This window comes from Parasteatoda tepidariorum, chromosome 1, assembly GCF_043381705.1.
Source record: "Parasteatoda tepidariorum isolate YZ-2023 chromosome 1, CAS_Ptep_4.0, whole genome shotgun sequence".
NCBI lineage: Eukaryota > Metazoa > Arthropoda > Arachnida > Araneae > Theridiidae > Parasteatoda > Parasteatoda tepidariorum.
The window spans coordinates 70,746,358-70,763,055 of NC_092204.1; the positions used below are offsets into that span (position 1 = coordinate 70,746,358).

General features: G+C 26.7%; 1 protein-coding gene across 1 annotated transcript; it reads left to right on the forward strand.

Annotated features, from left to right (window-relative positions):
- Positions 1-49: 49 nt before the first annotated feature.
- On the forward strand, positions 50-14,954 carry LOC107450905 (E3 ubiquitin-protein ligase FANCL). The gene is made up of 13 exons (XM_016066845.4): positions 50-200; positions 867-986; positions 2,267-2,323; positions 3,360-3,457; positions 4,087-4,183; positions 5,033-5,098; positions 5,640-5,793; positions 7,168-7,251; positions 8,899-8,944; positions 10,249-10,330; positions 11,231-11,347; positions 13,375-13,446; positions 14,731-14,954. The coding sequence occupies exons 1-13, from the start codon at positions 129-131 to the stop codon at positions 14,752-14,754; spliced, it is 1,089 nt and encodes a 362-aa protein (XP_015922331.1). The 5' UTR covers positions 50-128; the 3' UTR covers positions 14,755-14,954.
- The last annotated feature ends 1,744 nt before the right edge of the window (positions 14,955-16,698 follow it).

Here is a 16,698-nt window from a genome sequence, read left to right on the forward strand (position 1 = left end):
GTTTTATTAAGAAAAAAATATGGCTTAACTTACAGCACTTTATTTACCAAAATAAATATATTTTTTCAATGGCATCTAAACAAAAACTTTTTGGTTTCAATTTTAAAATTTAAATTTCCGTAATCAAAATGGAATTGTTTAGTCAAATAATGCCCCTAAATTCAAGTTTAAATGAATATGCTGGCTTCCTTACTGTTATGGTGTTTATATTTTAACATATCTTTAAGTTTCAATTTCATTTATTCTATGCAATGAGTCAATATTAAAAATCAACATACTTTCTTTATTTTTTCTCTTCTTCTATTCTTGTTAGCTATTTTAAAGATGTGATTTAAAATCTTCTTGCACAATATTATTAAAGAGATTTAGATCTTAGTGAGAAACATATAAAAATAAATATTTTTATTTTGTTTAAGTTAGAATAATTATTATCTATTACTGAACTACATTTATCGATCATATTATCTTTGGATTATCCTTTTATTGCAATGACTTTTTAAGGTGTAGAATCGGGGACCACTTGGTTTTTTTTTTTTTTATAACCGGCGTTAAAAAAAACGATCATATTTTGAGAGACGATAATTTTGTTCAGGTTTGCTACAAATTACTATTGAATATTTCCGTTTTTGTGATGTTTTTTAGTTTCTTTCATGCTACTACCTGTTTCTTGCCAAACATTAGTTATTTTTCGACGTAAGTACATATATGGAAATCTCCCATTAGAGAAGCCCATTAGTTTTTCTGTAACATCATTATAGACCTTACATGTATTCTAAAAATTAAAATTTGAAGTAATGTTAAATTTTGTAATTTAATTAAATGTGGAAGTCATAATTTAATATATAATATTATATTTCTTACTTTAGAATGAAGAGTTTTACATCCACTTACTTATTCAAAATGGAAAGGCTTCAAAGAAAGTTACGTTAAGAGGGTGCAAAAAGCTATTTAATGTTCTTGAACCAGAAATAAAAACATTAGAAAAGGTATGAATTTACTTTCTTCCTCCATGAAATGTTTGTCTCAGCTGATTTTAATCATTGCTAAATGTTTCACTATTTTTATTTTATTTTAATATCTCTTTAATTTTGTACCCTATTTTCTTTTCTTCAAAATATATCAAGTTTCAGAAAAAGTTAGTTTTATTTTGATAAATCTTAAGATCTTAGTTTTCATATTATCTTCGCAGGACAAGTAAATTCTAAAAAATAGTTTTGAAATTGGAGCTTATATGTAAAAAACTTGATGAAACAGAAAAAGTTTACTTTGAAATGGCCGGTTTGTATATCCCATTTTTCAACATTGAAATGTTGATCCATGAGGCAGTTTTTGTGGTTAAAAAAAAAAAAAAAAAAAAAAAAAAAAAAATGATAGATGACATAGAATATCTCATTTAAGTATTTTTTAGTCGGGAATTTTTTCTATTGCACAGCTAAATCTTTTTAAGATGAAAACACTTTACACGAATTATCACTTAGATGAAGAGAAACAGTTTTTCCACATTATCTAGAAAACATTAATGATTACATTCTTTAATATAAGCAAACTTTTGCCATTTAAGACAAAATTAATTATTGGACTTTTATGAAAACTTATTCCCAATTCTGATCCTTCTTTGTTTATATGCTAGCTTATTGCCTTTCCTAAACTAGATAGGTAGGGATAGTAAATTTGTTTTTGAAACTGAAAGGAAATCGCTATTTTCAACCAGCGATTGGTGATGTTACTAATTGAAGACATGAGGGCATGGTGAATCTATAAAGAGAGAAAAAAGTTGCTGCATTTTTGCTGATTAAAGAATTCTTTTGTGATCAACATTCTTTTATATGTCTTTTATTTAGTTGCTAGTGATTTGTTGATTCCAATTTTTTGTTGTTGTAATTTGTTTTATTGGAGTTCTTGTTGTGAAAATAAGTGGGAAGAAAGAACTTTTCGGTTTAGAAAAAAAAGCAGAAGATTTCATGTGATGTTAGTATTGTGATTTTTAAAAAAGGGCAATTGCAGAAAAGTACAGAATTCCTGTTAGTACTCATTTGGCTGCTACTAGGAATCTGAAACAAATTGAAACGTCTAGTGCAATCTAGCAGTTAGAGTTTGATTTTTAAAATAATTCTGAATGCCTTTTTCTGTTTTATTAGTTAATACAAAAAGATTTTTGCTGCCCTTCAACTTCATCTTAACGAGGTTTGACTTCATATGTATTACTGTATATCTATTATGTATATTTCTACGATATCTATTTTGCAAAACAAAATTTTTTTTCTAGCATTTAAATCAGTGTAGTACTGCTGTTGATATGTTGCGTGAAATTCATAATCAACTGGTAAGCTTGATTTACATTCTCTTTAAATAATTTAAATTAATTATGTCTTGTTTTAAAAGGAAAGAATTGTATTTATAAATGTGAATATTTTGTACATTTTTAAAAAAAATTTACAATAAAGTATCGATAATTCATGATGGATAACACCTGACCTGCTTCGAATTTATGCAATTTAATAAATAAATAAAAACTCAGAAACGCAATATTTGCCGAAATGAAGCATTTTCTAGGAGTTAGGACCTACTTTTAAGAACCAACAAAATATAGAATAAAAATATAGCAGAATGAAAATATTTCAGCAAAAATTTTAGGTATCTAATAGACGCAGTTGCAGACACGAAAATTTCAAAAGGTACAAAATATTTCATCAAAAAGGTTCCCGTTTGCATCTTTAAATTCATATACACGAGTTTTTCTCATCCATTGTTAATGGTCCCTTTCACTTTTGTGACTGACAAATGTAGATGGAAAATTCCTGATGCCAATGCTGATGCTGGGAAAATAATTTTGGAAAATCATCTATAACAACAGATTATCCTCATTGACGATTTCCATGTTTTTAAACAGATAATCTATGAATTATATGCAAAGAATTATGGTATGTGTATCATATTTAAAATAGAAGTAAATAATTATAAAAATAGTAAGAAAAGTTAATGGAAATTCAAAATAATAAAAATTGTAAATATATTTTTTTTATATACATCAAGTTAATAAAAAATTATAGTATGAAAGTAAAAAATCGTTAAAAATAAAATGGACGAAATATATTATCAACAATGCTGATGCATATTCGGAAAATTTCTTTTGAATATCGTGATGTAAATTTAAAAATCTGTGGTATCTTTATTTAATGAAGGGAGAAAAAAAACTAAATTAATTTCTATGGTTAATTTTTTTTCTATATATGTTATTGCTTTTTATTATTGTTATTTTACTTTTATATGCATTATACAATATGTTAATTGGTTTCAAGTGGCATTTAATGTTTATTCTGTTTGATTAAATTTAATCATTTGTTGAAATGTATATTTAGGAATGTCTGATGAATACTGTGGGATTAAATAAGCAAGGCACTTTGTCCACAGAATACAGTATACTTTTTGAACAGTTGCAAGATTGTGGTTGGGACAAGTAAGAACAGCATTTTAAAATTTAGGAACTACTCTGTTTTGATCTGATACTTACATTGATATTTATTTAATGTTTTGATCTGATACCCGTATTGATATTCATCTAAATATGATAATTAGATATTAATTTGATAATTTACATACTTATATGGGTTTTATGTATTGTCTATTAAATATTTAATTTAACTGAAGGTATTACGAATATTTCTTGATAAAAATGATACACACACAATAATACACACAAATAATCACACAATAATTTTATGTAGTAATTAACTAATTTACGTAATTGATTCAGATTAGCCTACTGATTTATTTTAAGTTTTTATTTTTTATTATGTTATCGATATTTCTGAAGTTTTTTGTTTACTTATATATGTGATACACAAATTATTAAACAGATGAAAAGTCTCTGAATTAATCATATTTATTGTTTTTTTAATAAGAGAAAAATTCAACCATTATTGTTTTAAACTTATCATCTTCACTTAGCATAAAATTTTTACTAAAGTACTTTTTCCGATTTTCAAGAGTAAAATTTAAATTGTTAAAGAATGCTTTTAATATTACATAAATTTGAAGAAAAGTTACTCATTTATTTATTTATTTATTTTGCTATTTAAACTTTAGGGTCCAGTACGTTAGTCCTGATTTCGATGTTATAAATCTAATAACAATTGATGATATGAACCGAGAACATATTCTAAAAGTCTGGATCCCAGAAAAGGTTGTATATTGTTTGATTTTTTTTATTTATTTAGTGGTTTTATTTGGCATATCTTTTTTTAAATTGTCGGTTTTTAGTTTTTGTATGTGGTTAGCGTTGAGCTGTCTTTCATATTTCGCCCTTCAATATTATGTAAACATAATAATTTTAGGTTGGTGATGTGGGAACTAAAAAAGAACTCTGTGTTATGCAGGATACTGCAGTGTTCTATCCTGTATTTTATCTAAATATAAAGTTTCAATTTCAGTATTTTTAAGACTTTCTTGGAATAATTTTTTTCAGTCAAAGAATACTTAAAACAATTGGCAAACCTTATCACTGTTACTTTGCTATTATATCCAAGTGTTACTCAAAAATATAGGCTAACTTTCTAACACTATTTTTTAAAAAAAAGAAAAAACAGTTTTTTAAATGTTGGCAAATAAATGCAAAATTTACTGTATTTAACAACTATAATAAGGTGAAATAGGGAGGCATAACTGAAGCCCTATGTTTTTTTAAGGAGTGAAAAATAGAAAGAAAAAGACTTTACCAGTTGCTTTTCTCCTGTTTCAATTCAATAATGCATAGTCGTTTGAAGGGTATTGGTCATCTTGATGCCACCCTGTATTAAATATGTTTAAATATTTACTAGTATATGTTTTTTGTTTATAATTTATTTGTTTATTTTAAATTATAACTCTATTTTAGTCTTTAGGGTTGTTGTTCTGTAATATCATATTTTCTTAAAGAAATATTTTTAAGCTACTTTTCAAATTATTGCAGCATAATTTATTTCTCAATGTTTTGATATGACTTGTCAGAAAGTATCTTTTAATTTTTTTTTTCTTCCTTATTAATTATCTTTAGTTTCCTAATGAGATTCTGAGATATGAATGTGATATGCCACAGGAATTTACTTATAAATGGTTACCAGTAAGTACAAGTTTTAAATTTTGCATAAAATTTCTTACATTCAGTTAATAAAATAGTATTGCTTCCTAAGTTCCTCTAAATGCTAAAAAAATTACTAAATTAAAAAAAATGCACAGTAAGTTTCACAGTATGCGTAGAGTAACAAGCAAAGTTATTTTGTTTAATTAAAATTGTGTAATAAAGGTAAATTTTTTTATCCTTTTCAGGTTAGCTATCTAAATGAGACTAAAAATACTAAGTTTATTGCTTATTTTAAAATCATTTTAAATATGGATGGTATTTTCCATAACAGTGATAGCAGAGTGAGAGAAGAAAGTAGTTAAAACTAATTAACGGAAACTAATTCATTAATTCACAAAGGTAAAAGAAAGTTTAAAATTTATTAATTCAAAAAAGGGAAAATTCTGTAACAAGGAAATTAAAGTAAAAAATATTCTTGATTTCAGTTATTTTTAGATTATAATAAATCAACCTCATCCTGTATAATTTTATACCAATATTTTTTTTTTTCATTTTTTGTTGTTTAAACTTCCTTTTCCAGGGAGACACTTTATCAAATCTTTTTGCTGCATTTCAAGAAAAGGTAAATATGTTCATAGAATTTTGGAATAATATGGATGAAATTGATAATCAAACTTGGGTCATTGAACCTGAAAATCCAAATCGAAAGGAATGTAAAAGAAGAATTGCTTTAGGTAAAACAAAATTTGTGATGCACATTATTCAGATAGTTGGTTTTTTAAGTTTCCAAAATTTTTTCAGCCTAAAGAATAGATATACTTGAGTAAAGTAATTTTTTTAATATCCTAAATATTCATCAATAAATACTGTTAGCTTCAAGTAATTTATCATAATATTAATAGAATTAAATGTTTTATTCTATACCATTAAATGAAAGATGTATTAGATATTTACTTGTTTTTGATCAAATTATTATGAAATAAAATTGTAACATGTTGAATTATGATGAATTAATAAACTTAAGCAAGCAATAGATTTATATGATACATAATTATATTAGGTTTGAACTCAGATAGTTCAAAAACAGATGTCATTCAAATCTGCAAAGTTTATCCTTTAAAAACTTTAAATTTATTCATTATAAAATGTGATGCCTAATCCTGTATTATTATTCTATGTTATTTGTTTCTGTAGAATTTCTTGGTGACTCACAAGTTGTTTCCCATTAACATTTAATTGAAAAAACATTTTTTTTTTTTTTTTTTTTTTTTTTTTTGAGACGCCGTCTTGCTCTGTCGCCCAGGCTGGAGTGCAGTGGTATGANTTTTTTTTTTTTTTTTTTTGCTAAGATTTTCCCTGCATTTTGTAATCTTAATGATGAATCATAATGTTTTCATTTTTTCAATCTTTATAAATGTATTGTAGGGGCTTCAAACCTTTTTGTATAAGACCATTTTTTTACATTAAAAATAACAAGTATATTAAATTTAAGAGTATCTGTTTAGTAATTAATATGTTTATTAAGTATCAATTATTAGATAAAATACAGAAAATGTTTCAAAATGAATTAAACAAGGTATGAAGTAGATCAAATGGGAAGGTTATTTTGCATATAGAACTGAACTGTGTAAATATGGTATGGGATTATCAATAATAAAAGAAATAAAAAACTGAAGCATAAAAGAATTAATAATTTGCTTTTTAATGAAGTGTTCAGCCTGAAAAAAGTTTAAGGTTTAAAGTGAAAGTTTACCAAAAAATAAGTCATCAAGAAACTTCATCAAAAGTCACCTAGAAACTCTCATAATCCACCTCTAAAAACTTGCAATCCAAATTTGTATAAATATCAGAACTCATAGGTTAGCAGCTCGTGATCTAATTTTGTAAAAATCATTGAACTACTATTTGAATTCTTATTTTAAAACCTTTACAGTATTTAAATTTAAATCCAAATTTTTTAATAATAAAATTTCAAATTTTCATAAATGATTTAAAATTTTAGAGATAATTCTTTAAAAAAAATTATTATTAAGTAACATTATTTTCTGTGTGTAACCTAATTCGTTAGAATTGATTAGTTTTATTAAATTGAGTTTTTTTTCCCCCAGCATCAGGTGTTTCTTTGTTGCTTGTCATTAACCCTCTTTTGCCAACTTCTATACCAACCTGTAATTACTTAGGACCAGAAAGAAGTAAGTATAAAATTAACTTCAAAGCATGAAGCATTTTATTGGTGTTTATTTATTTATTAGTTTTCTGTAGAAGTTATGTAAAAAAAATTTTAGTCATGTGAAATTTTATTTTTGTTTTGAGTTAGATACAACCAAATTTTGTATAAATTCATTGAATTCAACTCAGTATTTTGACAAAGATGTCGTGACACCTTGCTCAGTATACATTCTAATGTGTAAAATCTATCAAAAATGAAACATTATAGTGAATAAAAATTAATTAGAAATAGTATTTTAAAAAAATAATTTATGCAATAAAGAATAGAGGTGTTTGTATTTTAAGTTGATCTATTTCTTTAGCTAGTGTTCATTGTAAAACACTCATATGTATAATAATTAATGCCTCTTAATTCTAAGTAATTTAAATATTTTCGTCACACTTTATACAGAATTAGTTATAACATGCATTTAACTTTCTTAAACAATGACCATCGTCTACGTAACAGAAACCCTCTATCCTAGCAGTTTGTGCTACAGATCATTACAGCATATGTAGATTATTTATCATCTAAATTTCATTTTTATTTTTAAAAATCAAAGAAAACAATACATGAAAATTGCTGAGATTCCTTTTTAAAGCATCTCTAAAAAATTTTATAATAAATATTAGAAAGACGAATTGAGAAACATGGTAAAGATTTTTTTTTTGTGTTACTTTTTTTTTTAATTATTAGTATTATTTTATTATTATTCCATAAAATTCAGCTTAAATGTTAACAACGTGAAGTTTTATGTATAATTTTTAAGTACTTAATAATAGAAAATTTTGCTACATAAATATTAGATGAAGATGAATTTTTACAATATTATCTCTGACTAAGTGCATTAAGGTCATTGACAAATTTGGATTTATGAAGATTTTGCTGCAGATTTACTCCATAAATTTTTTTTGCTGAGGCTATCGCTAATAAAATTACCTCACTATGAGCCACTTGTTAAAATCATATTTGACTAGAAAAAAAGACAGAATCATGACATTATTTGGCATTACAAACATCCTATAAAAATTTCATTGGCAATTTTTTTTTTTTAGAGAATTAAAATTTGGAATTTTATATTCTATGAATGAAAAGATTTTATTTTTCTTGTCTTTTCATACTTTTTATATTTTTATTTATTTAAGGAACAAAGAATTTTGACCACAAATTTAGTTTGCTATGTTAAATTTACTTAAAAAGCACTGAAAATGTTAATGTTCGCTATGTTAAATTTATTTGAAAAGCACTGAGCCTAGAAAATGAATTCAATTTCCAAGAAAGGTTATACATCCATCTTGAATGAAAAGTGTGACCATTTTAACATTAATTTGTTCCAACTATAGAAATTAAATTTAGGTAATTACATGCTTTCTTATTGCAAAGGAAATAATATTTAAACAAATAAAAGTAGCAACTGAAATATCCTTTCAATTACTCCCCAACTTACAATAATTCACTTTGGTCTCTCGATCTTACTTCAGCCATGTGTATAATTTTAATATCATTATTTATATATGATTATTATATGAATTTAACTCATTACATTTTTTGAACATATATGTTTTCTTTGTATATAATATTCTGATTGAAAAAATTGCTTTGATATTTTCTATCATCAATTCTTTTACAGTTGTTGAGCCCATCAGAGAAAAATTTAATAAAAATATTCGTTTATGGTAAGTATTGTTAAATATTCACATAACAATAAGCTAATATTACGTATAATTATGTTGATTTATATGTGAAACTTTTTGATATGAAATAAATAAATGTGAATATTGCATATATTCTCGTCCTATTTTACAACAAATTATAGGATTGCAAGTGAAATGCTTAAGCATAAATAAAACTGTATAATGTGCCAAAGTACAATTTTCATCAAATGTTAATTGGTGGAAAAACTGAAAAAAAATAATCCCCCTCCCCCGAAAAAAATGGCATATATGAATACTATCTGCAGAGAGAATGGGCTAAAAAAATTTTTAGAGATTTGCCCAACAACATGATGTTAAATGAATTTGTAAATTTAAACCAATTTTACTAAATGCTAATATTGCCATCAAATATGTTTCAAAAAAATTTTTTTTTGAATTTGTATAATTGATTGAACTAAATCTTTGTTGTGTTAAGTTAATTGTGACTATTTTTTGTGATACTGTACAGTGGAAGCCAAAATTTGCCAAAAATGTTTTTAACCAAATAAACATTGAAATTTTACTCAATGCTCAGTTTTATTGCTCTAAATCAGCTATTGAAAGTATATTAATTAAAATAAAAGAGTAATATTGAAAATTCAATAAGACAGGAAATGTCAATTTATTTTAGGTTACATGAAGATGCATTTTGAGTTTAATTTAGAGCTCTATTTATAACTTGTGCAAAATTTGAAAGCTAACATAAGCATAATTCAAATAGAGAATGAGGTGGTAGATTTTTCCCTACATTTTTAAAAAGTTCTTAAAAGTGCTTAATTTTCCCTTTTTCAAAATCAGATTTTTCCTTTACCATGTTGATTTTTGCTACTAATTATGCAAAAAGACACAGTTCACATTGTTCGATTCAACGTTTTCACAATTAATTCAACTCCAATTTGGCGTACCGTCGGTCCATAGTGTATGAAAAAGCCATTAGTTTTACATGATTCAAAATTTCGTGATTTTTGACAATTTTCAAAAACAATGCCATTTTTTTTCTTGTTGACATGACGTTTAAAACAAGATAAAACAGTCAATTGTCAAAAACTTTCCAACCCTGCCTGATTATGATACTTTTTAAAGTGTTTAAAAATGTTTTTTGAGTGCTTGAAGAGTGCTTAAAAGGTGCTTATTTTTTGTTGAATAATTTAACTACTCACCCTGATATAAATAATTAAAAGTTAATCTGTTATGAAGTCTCTAAACACTGTGAGTTATAAAGATAAATAAAGTATCATGAAATAGTTACATTTTATTATTTTTATATTTATTGTTGTTTTTTACAGGAGTGAATATGACTCTCTGCTTACCAATCTTCGTCAAGTACTTGAAGTAGAATTTCCATCTCCCACAACTGCTGCCAAAGAAGTGAGTTTATATTTTTATTTTATTAAAAACTTATTTTGGAAATTATTACAAGTCTAAAGAATCATAATTCGTGCTTGTAGTAGCCTCATAGCAGTTCGGAGCATATAAGTCAACTTAACTTAAATTGTTATCTTAATTTTTGAATTTCACTAAAGTTTACGTGAATGTAGCTTACTGAAAGTGGTTTAAAGGATGAATCTCCAGCACTGTAATCTGTAGATTATTTTATTATCTACCGTTAAGAAAAATAAAATTTGATGTTCTGCTAAAAATACATATCATTCATTTAATTGCAGTGTGACATGAATTAACCTTGTCATGCTATGCACAATGTTTTAATGCTTTTTAAAATATAACAATCAAACTTTCATAAAAACAGGCTATTTTTAAAATGGCTATCTTTGACGGCAATGCAAATCTGTAAATATCTCACAAAATTTCCTGCTGTTGACTGCAACACACTTACTGATAAAGTATCTCATTCTCTGCAGATTTTTTTTAATGTGAATTAAAGTCTTATAAGGTTATAAGCACAAACTACTTTTGACTCCAAGTTAAACCTAACTAAAAAATCTATTGAATTCAAGTCTGGTGAATAAGGTGGTCATTCTCATGTTGTTATAAAGTCTAAAAAATGCAGTACCTTTAACTGTGTGTACTGAAGCAGAATCTTATTTGAACACATTTGTTAAAAATCCATCCCCCCTCCCCATTTAACTTCTATTAATAAAGCATAACATCTCCCAAAAATAAATTGAAATGATACATTATGTTTTAAATCTTATCCAAATTATGTCTTAATACTCTATAAATGAGTTAAATCATATTTTTCTTTATAATCTGCTGCAATTGAATATGTATGATATGTAATTTCTAATAACTAATATTATTTATCCTCAGGAATTTTGTTTGGAATGTGGCATTTGCTATTCTCATCTTTATAACAATGCAGTTCCAGAAATAAATTGTGATAATTCCAACTGCAATCAGGCTTTCCATCGAGAATGTTTATATGAGGTTTGGATATTCATTACCTTTTTATTAAAAAATACATTAATACTTTTTTTTTTATTCTAATTACGTATATAACATGGAATGTTTATATGAGGTTTGGATACCCATTACTTTTTTTATTAAAAAATACATTAATACTATTTTTCTTATTCAAATTATGTATATGACTTGCCACAACCATTATAATGCTAAATGAATATTGCAACATAATTGTGATTTGGGAATTATATTAATTATTTACTAAGTGCATCTTTTCTGTTTTTTGTGTCTTAAAATATATATATAGTTTTATAAATAGCCACAATTAAAGAACTCATTTTAAAAGTGAAATTCTTGAATAACAAATACTTTTAGTAATAAATAGTATTTTTTAACAGTTATTAAATATTCAACAGAATTTTCAATTGCCATATTAATTTGTTTAGAAACTAGAGCATTTATAAGCAAGTGAAATTAATAAAATAGTAATATTTTTACCCATAAAATCTGTTGTCTAATGTTCTTGAAATACTCCTCTATAAACCTGTTGAATGCGAAATTTATTCTAATAAAAAAATTGGAATGTGCCAAAGCTTACTCTGTTTTTTTTTTTTTTTTTTTTTTTTTTTTTTTTTTTTTTACTAAAATGTGGTTTGCATTACTTTTATTTATGTAACTACTATCGACCACGTTTTCTGCATTTGCATCATTAATCACACATTTGTATCATGGTCTTTACTATGTAATATAATAATACCGAAATTGTTAAGAAGATAGATCAAACTCATTTGCTTTTAAATTTTATATTTCTTTCAATGAAACTTGATGTCCCAGTCCAGTATGATAAATGTGTAATGACGTTTATAAACATCAAGTTTATAATCATACAATATCATAACTTAAATGTCACTAAATTAAAAGAAGTAAGGTTCTTTTGTTTAAACATATCATTGACAACAATATCATTTCAACAAGAAAAAATTTCTTTTGATACTATTGTATTTTTGTATCCATTTTATTTTGTTATTCTTAATTATTTATTATAGGAAATGATACTAAATATTTTATTTGTGTTATTTTTAAATAACATGTACAAAATTTACGAAAGAATTATCTAAAAGGACAATTTGATGTTTTTTCATTGGTTCAATCAATTTTAATATTTGAAGAAGTTGATCTGAATTAAATTACGCTGTCTTTAATTACATGATTATTAGCTGAAATACAGACATGAACTCTATAAGCAGTAACAATGAACTTCCCATGCTCTGTTTTATATTTTATTTTATAACCATTGATGAACAGTCGACCCAATTTTGAGTTAACAACTACCTATGTTCAACTTAGTAGCCTTGTAATTTTGAACCCAGTTCACCTGATTGGAGAGACGAGTGCTCTATCACCTGAGCCACCTCGGCTCTCCATGTTGGGTTGTGACCTTTTTGATTCGTAGACTATTGATACAATTGCTTCCATTGATACAATATGCTTCTATTGTTCTCTATGTCCCTTGTATTTATTGTTGTAGTTGTCTGTTAATCTTGCCTTCAGAAATTAAAAAATAGTTTTAATTGTTGAAAGAGCATTTAATGCTTTTAAATTTCATTTATAAACTGATATTCTTTCATTTTTAATAATTTTGAAATGTTAAAAAAAGTTTTTATGTTGGAAGCATTTTCGAAAGTATATGATATGTTTTCTTTTGTCTTTCAATTATACATTTCCATACCTGCCAACTCTTATGCTTTTCAAAAAAGTGACACTTTCAGAGAGCTTGCATGTTACTATATATATGATCTAATTATTCATATGTAATAGTAGTTCTTAAATCTTTTAAAACTGTATTTATTTGAAGAAGAATAAAATGGGATTACACGAAATTTGCCACCACATTAAATGTAGAAATAAAATCTTCTGGGAAAACCAGAAGAGTTGGCAAGTATGCATGTCTACTTACCACAAAATTTATTATTGATCTTTAAAATGTTTTCAAGAATGAATCAATTTTAATAGTTTTATTTACCTTGAATAATCTTATTTTTTAATTTCAGTATATTAGAATGTTACCTGATGTGAGAAGTAGCTTTAATAAGCTGTTTGGAAAGTGTCCTTATTGTGAAACTGTAAGTTTACAATTATAATTCTAAAAATAAAAATTTTTAGTTTAATTGTATGCCCTAGAGCTCGAAAAACCGCCCGTCTTTGGCGGTCAAAAATTCCCCGAAGACAACAAATTTCTCGAATCCAACGTCCGCCCGGACGGCCATTTTCCCGTTAATGTTCGTGATACATTTTCAATTTTTGTTATCTTACAAGAGTTTAACGCCTCACTTCTAAAATGACCCTCTAATCTAGAAATACAGCAACATACTGATCGTAGTGGAATTGATGTTTTCTCTGTCTGGGAGTATTGCAGGGATTGAAAGAGGTTTTTCAGCAATGAACTTACAAAAAAACACAATATGTACTGGTCTTAAACACGGAGCGTTAAACGCAATTATGAACATCTGCCTGGATGGAAAACCCCTTTCAGATTTCTGTGCAGAAACCTCTGTTAATCATTGGCTTGATTGTGGAACTGGCAAGCGTCATATTTGATTCATTTAGAAAAAGCAGTAACCTCGGATAAATTGACATTCCAGATAACTTGACCTTTGTCATTTAAATTATTTCATAAAAGAAATACTAGGCTTTACTATTAGTAACCTAGTATTTCTTTTACTGTATAATGTAATCCTGGTAACTACTAATTCATTGAGCAATTTATATAAATGTTAGTAATAAATAAGAGAAAATTATATTTTTATTTATTTAGAAGCTACGGGTTAGTTTCAAAGAAAGACGAGTACATTGTTGGACAAGCCGTCCTCAGGGACGGGGATTTTTCGAGCCCTGGTGTGCCCTGTGCCATTAAAGTTTAAAACGAGCTCAGTCCAAAATACTTATTCAAAATGCCTTTGAAAGTGAAATCTATACTAATACAATCCTTATTTAAATAATAGTTAATGTTGTAATTATCCTCCCACTCTGAAAGCATCATAAACATTTACCTAATTTGTAATACCTTAGTGAGAAATGTTTATTATTATTATTTCCTGTTAAATTTCTGTAAATTAATGGAGCTGGCTTGAAACTAATGCCCAGCTTATAGAATCTGTATATTTAAAACCATTTTTAATCAATCCTATATAAACGGCAGTAAAAATTGTATTAAATTTCAGTAGAAGTGCATAATGTTTTCTCCCAAGTTAAAGCTTCAAAAAAAATTTGTTAGTTTTTTTTTTTTTTTTTATAATATATGGCAAATTTTCTTTGAATTTTTTTTTTTTTTAAACAATGAGAGAAAGTCAATTTTTAAATACGCATAGTTAAAGAATTTTAAAATTGTGCTTCTTTCTTTTTTTCAGCCTCTTTGGTGTATGATACCATAAACCAGGAAGAAAAATATTGTGGAATATGATATTGTTATTAAATGTATCGGTGTAAATATTTTTGATTTAAATCACTGTTTTTTTTTCTTTGCTGTTTACAGTGTTATGTGAAATGTGTGACACAAAAAAATAATTTATAATATTGTAAAATAAAAATTTTAATTTTCATAAAATAAAATAAAACGTTGTAGATTGGAGAAGTGATATAGTTCAAATGTCTTGCAAGTACCTCTTAGTAAGTGCTATAATGATACCAAAAATAATTTCTTTCTTTATAACTTTAAAACATTCTAAAATCATTCATGTTCAAATGTGTAACTAACATTTAACTTAAATGGCTTGTTTTGAATATGAATTAAAACCCATAAAAAATCAGTGTAGTATTAAAAAATATGCAGGTTGCTGAAGACTGGGATATCTTTAAACAGAAGTCTTTGTTACAGAAGAAATATTGAGAACATTTTTTGTCAAAAATATTTATGCATTTTTTAAAATTTTCTGAAACAAATCCCTTTGTTAGGCCTACTGCCTACTTTTTTTGCCAATTTGGTAAGTACCATGTTTCTGAGTATGTTGCATCAGATGTGTAGTATTCATTTTTGATGCAATCACAGAAATACAAAGTTACATCAGAAATTTTCATAATTTAAATTATCTTTCTCAGCATGCTTCTTTTTTATGGAGCAATAGCTCTGTTTTTCTAGAACTTTTAAAATAAGGATATGGTTGCGTTGGGTTATGGTTAAAAAGCAGGCAGTAAACAATGCAATGGGGACCAACTTTTGATCGTACTGCCAACGGAACTATTAAAATCACATTTCCCAGGCAAGATAACCCCGTCTGAGTTAGTCGTCATTTATTTAAATAATGTATAACAAAAAGAAGGAGTATGGAAACATAAGTTAAAATTATTTGCGGAATGAATATACTGAACTCCCAGTTATAGTTAAACGAAATTTCGGTCCCTTGAAGGTTCACTATTATTGACTGTATTATAATTAGATTTACCAGACTTCCAAATAAAAAAATATTAATCTTAAATTTGCATTTGGCCTCTATACGTAATTTGCAATAAACATTTAAATAAGGCCAAAATGCAGCCCACTGTCACACATAGAAGAGCTTAAATAAGGAAATCATAAATATTGATGCAAAAAGTAAACAAGCTAAGACGAAATTCCTTACTGGTCCCTCTCTTTTTCAATCACCAACTTCTCAGCCTTCCTTCACCTCTCATTGTCTGAAAATTCGATGTGTCGGATATAGAGAAACACTACAAAAATAGGTAGCTATGTACAGCAAGGTTCAACTGAGGAAAAGAGACGCTAGTTTAAACTTATCATAAAATGAAATGAAAGCTATTAATTCAAAGCAGTGCAATTTCAGGAAAATCAAAACATAGAAAATTTAAATGAATTGCATGACAAAGATGGATGTAGCAATAAAACAACTGCTTTTAATATATATGTTGTTGTTGTAGTTCATTTACGTTGTGGCGACGGTCTGGGAAACATCCCTGAGGATGATCCTCAAAACATGTAATCACAATTTTGATTCTCTGCAGAGGGGATGACAACAACCCCGCTTCGATTTAATATATATGTGTGCGAGCCGTGGTGGCTCAGGGGATAGAGCGTTCTGACTCTTGTTCAAATCCCAGCAATGGCTGGTCGATGCAATCTTGCACCGACCATAGTGCTGACGAAAAATATCCTCAATGGTAGATAGATCATGGGTTAGAGTACCCTTGCCATCAGACTAACCATAGGAGGTTTTCGTGGTTTTCCTCCCCATGTAACGCCAATGCGGATTATTTCCATCAAAATGTCCTCCATGAAGGCAAATTACTCCCATTACCTGATCCAGGAGTTCCCTTGTCTTCTGGATTGGGTTCAAAATTACAAGGATATGGAGTTGATCATTAGTAGTCGTAAACTCAGAATT